Source organism: Podarcis liolepis (genome assembly GCF_965112155.1).
Source record: "Podarcis liolepis genome assembly, chromosome: 13".
Lineage (NCBI taxonomy): Eukaryota > Metazoa > Chordata > Lepidosauria > Squamata > Lacertidae > Podarcis > Podarcis liolepis.
Genome location: NC_139573.1, coordinates 17,350,513 through 17,364,341, shown reverse-complemented (window position 1 = coordinate 17,364,341; position 13,829 = coordinate 17,350,513). Strand labels below are relative to the sequence as shown.

Below are 13,829 nucleotides of genomic sequence, written 5' to 3'. Positions count from 1 at the left end.
GATTTTTCAGGCTGGAGGAAACTCTGAATTTTTCACTCTCTCTGTGGCTCCAAGGGGTGAGCATTTCCTACCCCCCACCCCTGGCAATTTTTTCCCTGAGAGCTAGAGCACATGATCAATTGTGTTGCTCCCAAGAGGAATCAAGAGGTCTTGTGACGCATGTGTATGGCACCCCTTTAACTCGGGGGTGGGGGGTTTACTCATCCTGGGGGCCACATTCCCTTCTGAGGAACCTCCCAAAGGCCCCATGTCAACAGTGGGAGGGGCCTTAGACAAAAGTGGGCAGGGCAACAGCAGTAAATTTTATCTACAGCATATTGGCTAGTTTCTACAGACACTCACACCCCCGCCTCTATCCTTCGTCCAGACAAACAAGAGGCGTTATCAGGGTTCAAGATTTCAGCCATGCAAAACCACACAGGGTGCAAAGGAGGACAGTGTGCCTCCAAGGGCCAGACAGAGAAGCATTTGGCCCTCAGGCCTAAAGTTCCCCACTGCTGTTCAGCTGGAGATGCTAGAGACTTAACACGGGCCATTTGGAGTGCAAAACACACACATTTCTGTTGCGCTATGGTTCCTTTCTGATATGTGAGGCTGTTTGTTGTGTAAGGTCCAAAATGTACAGCCTCCTTCTGACCCTCCCTCATGGCTCTCCGTGGGGGACAAGAGTATGTCGGTGTTCAATTACCCCTTCACGATGACGTTGACTCGGTGCAGCACAGGCAGCCGGCCTGTGGCCTCGTTGTCGCTCAGTGTGTCGTTCTCGTTCTCACTGGAAGGCCACAAGCGAAAGGAGAGTTAGTGATGGGCAAGGAGAAGTCGCAGAGGCAGACAGAGACATGCTGTGCCTTCCCCTACCTGTGGGCTCGGATGTCGAAGTAAGCAAAAGTGTCATTCCAGGAGTCGCCTTTCGAGGACTGGAGGGAAATCTGGAGTACGGCCTTGAGAGAACAAAAGGCAGAAATGATAGAGTCTGTAGACACACAGTTTTCCATTTTGGCTCTGTTACCCACCCTCATCATTCTTTCTTAAACTTTTTAATAAAAGCAAGACCGAATGCCCATTTTCAATATAGGTGGCACAGCTGATAGATCACAGAGGTCCAGAAGGTTAGAAGATGCTGGACCTCTAGATAATATTGATTCTCATCTTAAAACTGATAATTTCTTGACTGTCAGACATTCTCAGTAGAATCGAACCAGTGTTGGGTCATTTAAGTCTTGAGAGTTGGCTAGAATGAGGGGGAGACAGTTCAAAATCCCAATGAAGCCATTGGTCCAGAGTCAAAAGCATCTGATATCAACAGGAAAGTGTGCTCTCTGCATCCCACTGTCCCAGCACCCCCAAATTAAATGTTGTGTTAAGCCAGGTAACCAGTTCCACGATTTCCATGCCTCCCTTTAACTTGGAAGACGCATGGTGTGCAAATATTCTCTCAGTGCTGCTCCTGAGCTTCTTGAATTCCCTGTGCAAAGTGAAGAGACTGGAGGGGCTGTTGGGGAGCCGAGCCCTCTGCTGATCTTGGAGTGCCAGCAAACATCTGACCTCACCACCCTATTGAGTTGGCCCTGGCGGAAACCCCAAATCTGCAACATGTATGAAATGCACAGACGCAACAGATCAGCTCCCTTTGGCCTATTTTACATAACTGATTTGGCTTCTACCAGTCACAGGGAAAGGCAAAAGACTACTCATACTATTCAAATCTGACAGCTCTCTCTGTCTTCTTGGATGTCACCACACACACCATCCAGTGTCATGATCCCCTATCCCGGCATATGGACGAGAAACCGGGGGGGGGGGGTCAGAACCAAAATAGAAAGAGCAATGCTGAATTCTGTGCTTCTGGGGAACACCAGCAGCCCTGCCTATAAATGCATCACATACCACAACCTAACACACTGTTCTCTTTCCTGTACCTTTTTCACATTCTTAAAACTCTCTCTCTCTCTCTCTCTCTCTCTCTCTCTCTCTCTCTCTCTCTCTCTCTCTCTCTCTCTTCCTCATAGCCCAATTATTCCATTTCACTCGCACATTTATTTTCTCAGGCTTCCACTTCCACTCGTTACCTGGGTGCCTCCCTTGAGGACTGGTGGGTTGAAGCGGCAGGAGCTGTGACGAACTGACGCATTTCCTTGGGGCCCATGCATTTGGCAGGCCGGGGAGAGACGCCAATTGGACTTGAATGAGGGATGGAGGGGGGTATGAATCATATAAGTAAAATCACAAGCGAATTACAAAGGAGGAATAGAGATTTCTGTTGTTTACCACAAAGTAGCAGAAAACAGAATGAACAGGCGAGAAGGCTTAAGACTGGTGAGGCTCTCCACCACCTCCACCTTGGGCGGAACTGCATGGGGCCACATGCACATTTTTTCAAGGGGTCTTGGTTGTTTAAACGAACAGCAGCCAAGGGAGGCTGCAGTCTTGAAGTAGGGACCAAGGGGACTGCTTAGCCTTTCCCCCTTGGGTCAACTCCCCTCCCACCCTTCAGAATTGCCCCTCACAAGCTCCTTTCCCCTCTCTTGGAAAAGATACAAATCTCTGTAACTTTCATAGAATTGTAGAGTTGGAAGGGACCGCAAAGGTTATCTCATCCCAACCCCTGCAAAGCAGGAATTTCAACTAGATCATACATGACAGCTGGCCACCAAACCTCTGCTTTATCTCCAGATAATATGCTCAGGGCTTAAGTCTCCAGAAACTATTTTTGGTTTCATATATTGGAGGAGAGGTTTATAAACAACAGATTGGTAGCTGAGCCTATATCTTATTATTATTATTATCAGATACTCATCTCCTTATCCACAAGTCTTCAGTTGTCTTCCAGAATCCCAGGCATCCTCTGCCTCCAACCTTTCCCCATCTTCTACTCTCCCCCACCCCCGAATTATTCATCCAACTCACCTGAAGAACGGAATGCCCTCGGAAGGACAAAACAGAAGAGTAGTAAAATGAAAGGTGTGGGTCGTACGCTGCCTCTCCCACGTTTTCTAGTTTCAGTGTTAAGTTCAGTACAAAATTTGGACTCAGTTTAAGACCTTTTGACCTGAAATTTATTGAGAGAAACATTTGCTCAGTCTCCAGGAACTCACTAGTTAGACGCTGGGCAAGCTGGAAGTTCCCTTTGGGCAACATGGCTCAGTGGTTAAAGCATCTGCCTTGCATGCAGAAGGTCCCAAGTTCAATCCCCAGGTAGGGCTGAGACAAAACCCTGTCTGTTAGTGTAGACAATTCTTAGGTGGATGGACCAATGGCCTGACTCAATATAAGGCAGCTTCCTATGTTCCTACGTCTCTCTGTCTCTTCACCTGTTTCTCACTCTGTAAAATGGGCACAGTCACACCACTAGAGTTGTAAGAAAATGATGGTAAAGAATTTGACCTAATGATCAATGTCACTTTGTCCTAGCTGGTGAAGCAGATCACCTGACTCCCACTCCTCAGCTCAAGGTGCCTGAAGAAAGCCAATAATCTGTGTGAGCCAAGAGGGACTCTCAGGATCCCTGGTGTATGGGCAATTCTGGGAGAAACACTCAGGTTGCGCATTAAAGTAACTGGCAAGCACATGATTAAAGAGGTTCACCCCCACATGTTCTAGTGTATTGTATTTTAATATTCTGTTGGAAGCCGCCCAGAGTGGCTGGCGAAACCCAGCCAGATGGGCGGAGTATACATAATAAAATATTATTATTATTATCATCATCATCATCATCATTATTTTATTATTTCTTGGCTCGTTCACTGCTTCATACTTGCCAAGAGTCACAACCCAACATCCCATGCAACCTCCAAGAGAATGGCAGGGTTGCACCTCTGGCTCCTGTTTCTGAGTAAGAGCATAGCAAGGATCCTGTTGGATGGGGCCAGTCACCCTCCACATCCAGCATCCTTTTCTCACAGTGGCCAATCAGATGCCTGGGGAAAACCCACAAGCAGGGCCTGAGCACGACAGCACAACTCTCCCCTCCTGCAATGTTCAGAAGCGTTGCTGCTCAGTGAAGGTCAGTGGCTGGGCACCACTGGAATCATAGCATTTGCAGAGTTGCAGGAAGATGCAGCTGCCCTATACGAGGATTGAACCTGCAACCTCGGCGCTACCGGCACCATGCTCCAACCAACCAGGAAGGGGTCCGGAGGCACAGCATCTAAGGGCAGCAAAAAAATATTGGGGATGGCCCTCGTAGGCACAAAATAGGCTACTCACCCTGAAAAGTTAAAGGAGATTCGAAGATCAGATACACAAATTTTATCGAGGCCGCAGTCTTGCTTGAAGGGAACCTGGCAATATAAAAGGAAATGAGCCTCCGAGGGTGTTCCAAGGTCTTTTCTCGCTTCTCACCGGGAGGCTACTTGGAGATATCCATGGTGCTACCTGTTTGGATTGCTGGGACCTCTCCTAGCTTGCGTGAGTTTGCTTATCTGGATCTACCCTCTCACTTTGCTTGGCTAACCTCATTGCAACCATAACTCTGCTTGGCCTGCCCCTGCCCCCTGGACTCTAAGCTCTGGTTGTTTAGCTTTGCCCCTGCTGGAATGTGGCTTCTCCTTGGTCTGACTTTCCTGACTGATTATTGAAATGGGATTACCAGTACAGTGGTACCTCGTACAGACACTTCAGGTTACATACGCTTCAGGTTATAGACTCCGCTAACCCAGAAATAGTGCTTCAGGTTAAGAACTTTGCTTCAGGATGAGAACAGACCTCCAGAACGAATTAAGTACTTAACCTGAGGTACCACTGTACGTGACCCTGGGACCCCAGGTCTCTGTGGCCAACAGACGCCTCCTGGCTGGGGTCACTGCTTGGGCCGGACCAGGGTCATGTTTTGCTTTTATTGCATTTTGGGTTTTTGTGCTGAGATATATTTGAATGAAGCGTGGTTGAGATGTTTTAATTAATAAATAAATACTTCGGTAAAGTCTACAGAAGCATACAAATTCTCTGTGAGAATGTTTTTCCCCTTATCCTTTCATCTACAGTGGTACCTTGGGTTCTCAAACTTAATCTGTTCCGGAAGTTTGTTCCGAAACCAAAGTGCTCCAAAACCAAGGCACGCTTTCCCATAGAAAGTAATGCAAAATGGATTAAGTTGTTCCAGACTTTAAAAAACAACCCCTAAAACAGCAATTTATCAAGAATTTTACTATCTAACAAGACCACTGATCCATAAAAGGAAAGCAGTAAACAATGTACTACAGTCACACAATCAATCAGTCAGTAGCTGAACTGGATTCCACGCAGTCACAAAAACAAAAACAAAAAGAGCCACAAAAACAAAAACACAAAATAAATAGCAAAAACAGACAGAACTCAGCGTTACACTCAAAATGGAAATGTGGCACTCAAAACAAGTTCAGCTCCTGAAGAAAGTTCGCAAACCGGAACACTTACTTCCGGGTTTGCAGTGTTTGGGTTCCAAGTTGTTTGAGTACCAAGGCGTTTGAGAACCAAGGTACCACTGTATTTCTTTTGGTCATCATTGTTAAACAAACTAAGGCAACAAAGTTGCTGATTTCTATTTCCACTGTGCATTCAGTATTCATTATTACATTTATAATACTTTCCCTGTGGCATGCACAAGTTTCCACCACCCAGGCACTGACCAGGCCTAGATCTGCTTAGATTAAGCAAGGTTCATTTATTTAGAACATTTGAAGGCTGCCCAGTCAACAAAGCCCTCTGTACTAAGTACTCTGGGCTGAGCCGTTTCTTTGATGGAAGAGGCTTTGTCCTAGGTCCTAGGAGATGGGCTTGAAGGGAAATGGCCAGGAAATAAGACCTTGATCTCAGTAGACAAATTAGTTCCAGGGTCCAGGACAGGGCGTAGGTTCCTCGCAGAGGCATCTGGTTCCCCCTCGGCCGTTACATCTGCCCGTAGCACAAGTGGAGAGAAGGAATCATCCAGGCAGAGCTGGAAGACAGTAAAAAAAAAAAAAGGAAATCACAAGTTTCCACCCAGCCAATACATTTCTCCCTGAAAATGAAGTGATCATTCCCACAGTAATGTTTTTAAATACTGTGAGCTTCCAAAAATCAGTGTTTCTCCAACAGGTAGGTCATTTACTGTACAGTGGTACCTCGGGTTACATACGCTTCAGGTTACAGACTCCACTAACCCATAAATAGTACCTCTGGTTAAGAACTTTGTTTCAGGAGGGGAACAGAAATCGTGCTCCGGCGGCACAGCGGCAGCAGGAGGCCACATTAGCTAAAGTGGTGCTTCAGGTTAAGAACAGTTTCAGGTTAAGAACGGACCTCCGGAACGAATTAAGTACTTAACCTGAGGTACCACTGTATCACTTTTAGACCATTGTAGCTGTCATGGCTTCTACCAAAGGATTCTGGGAGCCGAAGTCTGGTGAGGTGCTGAGATAATTCTGCATTAGATACAGTATTCCTAGCACTCTCTCTCTCTCACACACACACAAACACACACACCCCTACAATTGCCCATGGTGCCATATTTCAACCTACTGGAGCATGGAGAATCTTATCGACGCAGACTGGCTCAGTTCCAACCAGGATGGTGTCTGAGAATGTGGAAGCCTCATTTTCTAGCGTCAGGCGTGATGGAGACTGCTTAGCATCAGACCGGAGAGTAAATGAGATCGCAGCTTGCAGGGCACCTATTTTCTTTCCAAAACATACAAACAAATTGGATCACAGGAGCAGAACGAACTAAACATTTTGGCTGTCCAAGATGTACTGAACTCCAGCTCTCATCATTCCTGCCCCATAGCCATGCTTGCTAGGGCTGATGGGAGTTGTGGTTCAGCAACATCTGGAGGCCCAGGGGCTCCCCATTCCTGCGCTAAATGGGAGTCTGGAGTCACTATGAATTTAATGAGAGAATCACTGAGAAAATGAAAGTCAGAAAGAATTGTTGATCTTAAACATCATTTTTAACGCAAGAGGGAATGGATAAGAAAAACAAGTGAGAAAATAAGCAATAAGAGTCAGGCTGGGAGAATGGGATCTAAAAAAAAATGATAAGATAATGAGCGGCTGCAGAGAGAATAAGTGAGGGGAAAGGAACAAACAAGTCCACGAAAAATAAAAAAATAACTAAGCAAAAGGAGAACTGAGATGGTGCCTTTACCGTGGGTCCATTTTGTGCTGATGAGTTTTAGGGTGAAGCAAAGACTGGTTTTCCCGCGGGGGGCAATTCCTGAAACATTCCCGCTTCCACACTTAGGGTCGTCCAAGGGGATCCAGCGATGCGAGAAAGTCAGCAAAGAGTTGATTGTGAAAACAGGCCGAGATCTGGGAGGCAGGGGATAAAAGGGGAGGCCTGTTCAAACCAGCAGCTGTCCAAATTGCCAGCAGCCCTGGATCAGGCCCAGTCTGGAACCCAGCCCCACATTAACTTCCTGGAGCAGGAAGTGCCCCATTCAGACTCCGCATAGGTCTCTGGGCTTCATATTCAGCACGCTTGGTCTTTCAACATCTACAGACTCCAGCTAACGCAGCTAACCTTTTTCATCAGGGGGCCGGTCCACTGTCCCTCAGACCTTGTGGGGGGGCGGGCTATATTTTGAAATATATAAATACCGTGCAAGCCGGTCCCGCAGCTGCCTCTGGACTTGAAGGAGGAACGCACTCTGCACGTGCTCAGGAGCACGCCTCTGCGCCGTCCGCTCACCGGCGCTGTTGACAAGCAGCAGCTGCTCCATCAGCCCATCCCTGCAGAGCTCCCAGGAGGCGTGCACCACGTGCTGCGGTCCATTCTCTGAGGCCAGGTCGGCGGGCAGGCCATGCACTCGGAGCACCGGGCAGGTGGCGCGCAGCTCGCCCTCCAGCTGCTCCAGCGCGGCCGCCGAGCGTGCCACCAGCAGCAGCACCGAGCAGGGCACCAGGCACAGGGCAAGCAGGTGCGCCAAGCTCTGGCTGAAGCCCCGCGACGCGCCCTTCACAATGCCCATGCCCACCGCCTGCCCGCCAGCCTCTCTGTCCATGGCCGCACCGGGTTTACCTCAGCCGCAGGAGGCAAGGTTTCAGATTGGCTGCAGGAACTTCCTGCAGCCAATTCGAAGCCACACCAGCGTCGCCGCCTGCCCAGAGCCGTCCGCGGCTTCGGATCGGTGGCAGGAGCTTCCCACCCAGAAGCCGTGCCAGCGTCGCAGAAGTCAGTCCCTGCATGGCAAGGTGTCCACAGCATGCGGGGACTGACCGAGTGGGTGGCAGGGTCCACGGGCCGGATTTATGAGCCTGGTGGGCTGCATCTGACCCCCAGGCCTTAGTTTGCTGACCCCTGAGCTAGCGTATCCACACTCCCAGCAGCCTGATATATTAAGAGCCTTCTTCTTCCCCACCACATGGGGGCAGCATCACAGCTGGCAGGAAGGTGTAGCAACTGCCACAGCAGGCCCAAGCCATGCTCAGAAAAATGCAGGCAATTAGGGTGCACCAAACTGATGGCTAGTTGGCCAGAGTACACGCAACAGGTTTGTGCAGGTTTTTAAAATCAAGTTCAGGATGCAGAATTTGAAGGCAGTTGGGGAACACACATTGCAATTATGTCCCGCCCTTTGTGGCCTACTCACATTCCACATCCATCATCGCCCTCGCCCATTCTTACCGAAGCAGCATTGCGCTTCCTAGCGCCCCAACAGCCAGGTCAGTCAGTCCATCCTCGCTCAGATCCATTCTTCCTTGGATGGACTGTCCAAAATAATAGAGCACCAGGGAGAGAGACTTGGCAGCAATCCGCTAAAAATGTTGAGGGGGAGAGAAAGAGAAAATAGGGGAACAAGGAAGGTTAGGGATCCTCAGCAGATGAGGTAGACACACCCTCAGTTCAGCTATTCCGCCTGCCCATTTCTCCAATGCCTTTGTTTTAGACCCAATTAAGAAAATATTAGCCAATTAATCAATTCCGTTTTAAGTCCTTTAAACGATTCATTAATTAAATCTGCATAGGACAAACTATAATAGTTTTGTACGTGTGTGTGTGCGCGCGCGTACGCCACAACAGCCAGAATTTTTAAAATGTTCTGTTTAGTTACTGGATGCAAGTTGTCACATCTATTATTATTATTGTTTTTTAATTATAGAAGTACAGGTTCTGCATTAATCTGTGCAAAGATTATCTGGGCCCAAAATTGGGGGGGGGGGGTCACATCTGTCATCGAAAAGGGAGCGGTTATTGAGATTATGTATTGAACTGGGTTTCTATCCAGACTTGGCTGCAATTGCGTTCCAACAACTCTGTTGCTTTACTGTTCCCATTTCACCAATGATCAGTGGAGACTGATTCAGGAATCGGCTCATAAGAATTCAATGGAGAGATGTGGAGGGACTGAATCTGTACTGCCTGCATCAGGAATAGGAAACCTGTGCTCCCCCCGCCACCCAGCCAGCATGGCCATTGGTCAGAGACGATGGGAGTTGTAGTCCAGTATCAGGAGGGTCACACATTCCCCATCCCTGGCCTAGCTCTTTAACCATTGGACCACCTTGCCACACACAAACAGACAATATATGCACTTTTGACTCTCAGGCTCACCTGGCTGTGGTGTTTTTTCAGCCCGCCTGCTTCTCCCAGAAAGATGTAAATGGCCCCACGATCTTCATCCTCCATGGGGGCTCCAATTGCCACATCTGCAAAACCATCCCCGCTTATGTCCCCTAAAGCGCAGAGTGCTGCCCCAAAACGGCCAAAGCTGCTGCCAGGCTCCCCACGAAGCGTTTGGAGGGAAACAAGGTGACCCTGCCAGGAAGTGTGTGACTTATTAACACAGTTATACCCTCTCCAACTTCCCTTAACCAAATTTCAAGGCAGCAAATATATTTGGCATTAAAACGACTCCAACATTTAACAATCAATAACCGGAAGAAGGAACAGCATTTAAAGCAGCATTAGTATGACATTATTTTTTTAAAAAAATAGACACAGTGGGAAGATGAGCTAAGACCATTCTCTAAAAGCAATAAGGCAATACAAGCAAAACGCATATCCTGGATTAAACGGACCTCAATCAACCTCCTGGGGCCTGACAATGATGTTTATTGTCCTAGTGAACATGAGTCCCCCAGTTAAATCTTATTTCATCTATGAGCTCAAGGTGGCAGTCTCTGCCTTGGTGTTACAATTTAAGGTCCAATTTTGTACCATGGTTGACTTGTAAGGAATCAATTAAAATTCGGAGGGGCGGGCAGAGTTTGTGCAATGCTAATCCTTACTTGGAGCCATCCATTTCTACACTGAGTAGAACTTAGCTGGATACAACCCATGACGACTTCAACACTTTGAAACAGCTCTGCAGTGAGCCGGGAAGGGTTAATCCTTTCATTTCCCTGCTGTGACTCCAATGAAAAATCACCTCTCAGAGCTGCAATTAATCCTGAGAGAGAAGTGTCCACGGGCGGCAACAGGGCTAAGAGCAGCTTCAGACAGGGATCGTTGTGGCAGAGTGTGGCTGTGGTTCTATTGCTGCTCTCCCTCCCTCCCAGGTGGCTAGTTATTCATTTTTTAATGTATGCGTTAATTGCGTTCACACAATATCACATTTAGCTTGGCCCCAATAAGAGACTGTGCCCAGGGAAAGGGCATAACGGAAGCCAATCGTTAAGTTGTGGGTGAACATATCAGACGACACAGCAATTCTTCAAACAGCTCTTGTTTATTCAGAGGCCAGAACAGAACTGAACTGAAGGGTTCAGCCAACCTGCTTATATAGAGCTCAACTACAAGCAACAGTAACAACTTTCTGTAACTATCCAATCACTGAACATCACTTTCAATTCCTTATTTGCATATGTGGACCTGAGTGAAAATTATCTACAGTATCCCCCTGCTGGCCCAGGGTGAGAACTTCAGTACATAACACCAATCACAGGAGGAAGTAAAGAGAGCGGCCTTCAAATGCTTCTTGAAAATAAAATGTGTTGATTGAGTTAGCACACAGCTTGGAAACTGACTGCATACCGAGTCCTTGCTAGGAGAGCAAGCTCACCTTGGTTGCAGTCGCACACAGAGACACTTGGTATGGAAAATAAAAAGGGCCTGGGTGGGGTTTTTTTATAGGTAAGACATACTTGGGTAGAAAAGAGCTCTTAGTTCTAACTAAATCTGGAGGTGCAGCAGAGCCATGCTTGGCTCCTGGGATAGCTCAGTTGGTAGAGCATGAGACTCTTAATCTCAAGGATCATGAGTTCGAGCCCCACGTTGCACAAAAGATTGCAGGGGGTTGGACTAGATGACCCTCGTGGTCCCTTCCAACTCTACTATTCAACCCTATTCTATTACACCCCCCTCGCATTCAGCAAAGATACATCCACAGATGCCCTTTCCCCATCAGCTTCAGAAGCAAGAGTGCAAGGAAGGAAATTTGATCAGCTTTATCAGTCTAACATCAAAGGAAAGTTCAGCACAGAGATCCAAGGACAGTGAGAAAGTTTGGGAATCTTTAAAAATTCCCCTCTCTATCTGCATTAACCACTCATCAAGCTGAGCTGCATCCCAACATTTCCCATGAAAGATGGATGGAGCAGAAGTTCAGTTTTTCCAGAAGTTCAGGGCAGCTGTTTATCAGCTCCACCTGGTACGCAGGCTGAGACCCTACCTGCCCGCGAACTGTCTCGCCAGAGTGGTGCATGCTGCAGTTATCTCTCGCTTGGACTACTGCAATGCGCTCTACGTGGGGCTACCGTTGAAGGTGACCCAGAAACTACAACTAATCCAGAATGCGGCAGCTAGACTGGTGACTGGGAGTGGCCGCCGAGACCATTTAACACCGGTCTTGAAAGAACTACACTGGCTCCCAGTATGTTTCCGAGCACAATTCAAAGTGTTGGTGCTGACCTTGAAAGCCCTAAATGGCCTCGGTCCAGTATACCTGAAGGAGCATCTCCACCCCCATCGTTCTGCCCGGACGCTGAGGTCCAGTGCCGAGGACCTTCTGGCAGTTCCCTCGCTACGAGAAGCCAAGTTACAGGGAACCAGGCAGAGGGCCTACTCAGTAGTGGCACCTGCCCTGTGGAATACCCTCCCACCAGATGTCAAAGAGAAAAATAACTACCAAACTTTTAGAAGACATCTGAAGGCAGCCCTTGTTCAGGGAAGCTTTTAATGTTTAATAGGTTATTGTATTTTAGTGTTCTGTTGGAAGCAGTCCAGAGTGGCTGGGGAAACCCAGCCAGATGGGCGGGGTATAAATAAATTATTATTATTATTATTATTATTATTATTATTATTATTATTATTATTATTATTATTCCAGATGTGAGCAAATCTGGTCCATCCTCCTCCTTGCCCCTTCTTCCCACCCACCCACCCTTCCCAACCCTACCACTGGTGCGTTTCCTCACCTGGTCATTCATAGAGCGGACATCAACAAGCCCACCTTGGTTCTTACTGTAATAATGGGGAGCCCCAATCAGAACAAGGTCGGTATTGTTGTCTTCATCTAGGTCAACGGAGCAGACTTCAGCCCCATAGTAAGAACCCAACTGGAAAGAAATAGAAATACAATATGGAGGTGACTGGCAGAAGTGAAGATGACAAATTAGACTAGTGGGCTTAATCTTTGCCAAAACAGACTCATGGGCCAAATTGAGAGGCATGGGTGTAGCCAAGGGGGGACAGGGTGGGGCAGCTGCCCCCCCATAAAAAATACATAGCTAACTGAGGTTATGCCTTCCCAAGCAAAAGGCCCTCCCCAACAAAAAACCTGGCTACGCCCATGTCAAAAGGTCTAGCAGGTTTAATGAGGTCCATAGATTTACCACCAATTATTTAGATTTTAAGAACAGGGCAGGCTAATGGCACTCATAACTTTAGTTTCATGTCTAGCTTGGCCCTGTGAGAGAGAGAGAGAGAGAGAGAGAGAGAGAGAGAGAGAGAGAGAGAAAAGATGTAGGCCCAAAACCCTCTTGGAATATTGATGTGAAGCAGTTTGAGACTGACAGGAGTATCCCATGGCAGAATTAATCAGATAGTCAACTGGAATCTGTGACCAAATAAAGGTCAGTCAGAGAAGGGGGCACAAGAAAAAGGAGAAACACAGGAATAGAGCCTTTTCAGATTTTAATACAGTGGTACCTCGGGTTATAATACAGTGGTACCTCGGGTTAAGAACTTAATTCGTTCCGGGGGCCCGTTCTTAACCTGAAACTGTTCCTAACCTGAAGCACCACTTTAGCTAATGGGGCCTCCTGCTGCTGCCGCGCCGCCGGAGCACGATTTCTGTTCTCATCCTGAAGCAAAGTTCTTAACCTGAGGTACTATTTCTGGGTTAGCGGAGTCTGTAACCAGAAGCGTCTATAACGTGAAGTGTATGTCACCCGAGGTACCACTGTAGTGGCAGGATTTACTCCTAGTAACTATCAATATGATGTCTGCTTATTGTTTAGCAGCTGCTCAGTGATTTTTGACAAGTTGTTCGATTATCAACTCCCTCTGTCTCTTCCATGTGTTTGAAGTAAACTTTCTAAGAGAAAGAGGGGAAAGGCTGTAGGACACCTGCTTGGCATGCAGAAGGTCCCAGGTTTCCATCCTCAGCATCTCTAGGCAGGGATGGGAACATCCGCTGCCTGAAGCTGACTGCTGCCGAGTCAGTGTAGACAGCACCAAACTACATGGGCCAAGAGACTGACTCCTGCGCTCCTATCTCTCTGCCGGTTCTAGATTAGTTAAGGTAGCCTGCCTTGCTTTAACACTAAACTTCCAGTTACAGATAGGTAGCCGTGTTGGTCTGCCATAGTCAAAATAAAAAAATTCCTTCCAGTAGCACCTTAAAGACCAACTAAGTTAGTGTATCTGAAGAAGTGTGCATGCACACGAAAGCTCATACCAAGAACTAACTTAGTTGGTCTTTAAGGTGCTA

General features: G+C 47.5%; 1 protein-coding gene across 3 annotated transcripts in view; it reads right to left on the bottom strand.

Moving 5' to 3' along the window:
- The window catches only part of LOC310690366 (integrin alpha-X-like), a 30,560-nt gene that overhangs the window by 6,094 nt on the left and 10,637 nt on the right, over positions 1-13,829 (bottom strand). For all 3 annotated transcript variants that reach the window (XM_083469130.1, XM_083469131.1, XM_083469132.1), the window contains exons 13-23: positions 12,313-12,453; positions 9,509-9,712; positions 8,582-8,712; positions 7,103-7,266; positions 6,478-6,629; positions 5,783-5,914; positions 4,207-4,280; positions 2,908-3,049; positions 2,070-2,180; positions 859-941; positions 689-772 (exon numbers count right to left, since the gene is read on the bottom strand). In XM_083469130.1, coding sequence (XP_083325256.1) covers positions 689-772; positions 859-941; positions 2,070-2,180; positions 2,908-3,049; positions 4,207-4,280; positions 5,783-5,914; positions 6,478-6,629; positions 7,103-7,266; positions 8,582-8,712; positions 9,509-9,712; positions 12,313-12,453 — 1,418 coding nt within the window. The remainder of the gene's footprint in view (positions 1-688; positions 773-858; positions 942-2,069; positions 2,181-2,907; positions 3,050-4,206; positions 4,281-5,782; positions 5,915-6,477; positions 6,630-7,102; positions 7,267-8,581; positions 8,713-9,508; positions 9,713-12,312; positions 12,454-13,829) is intronic.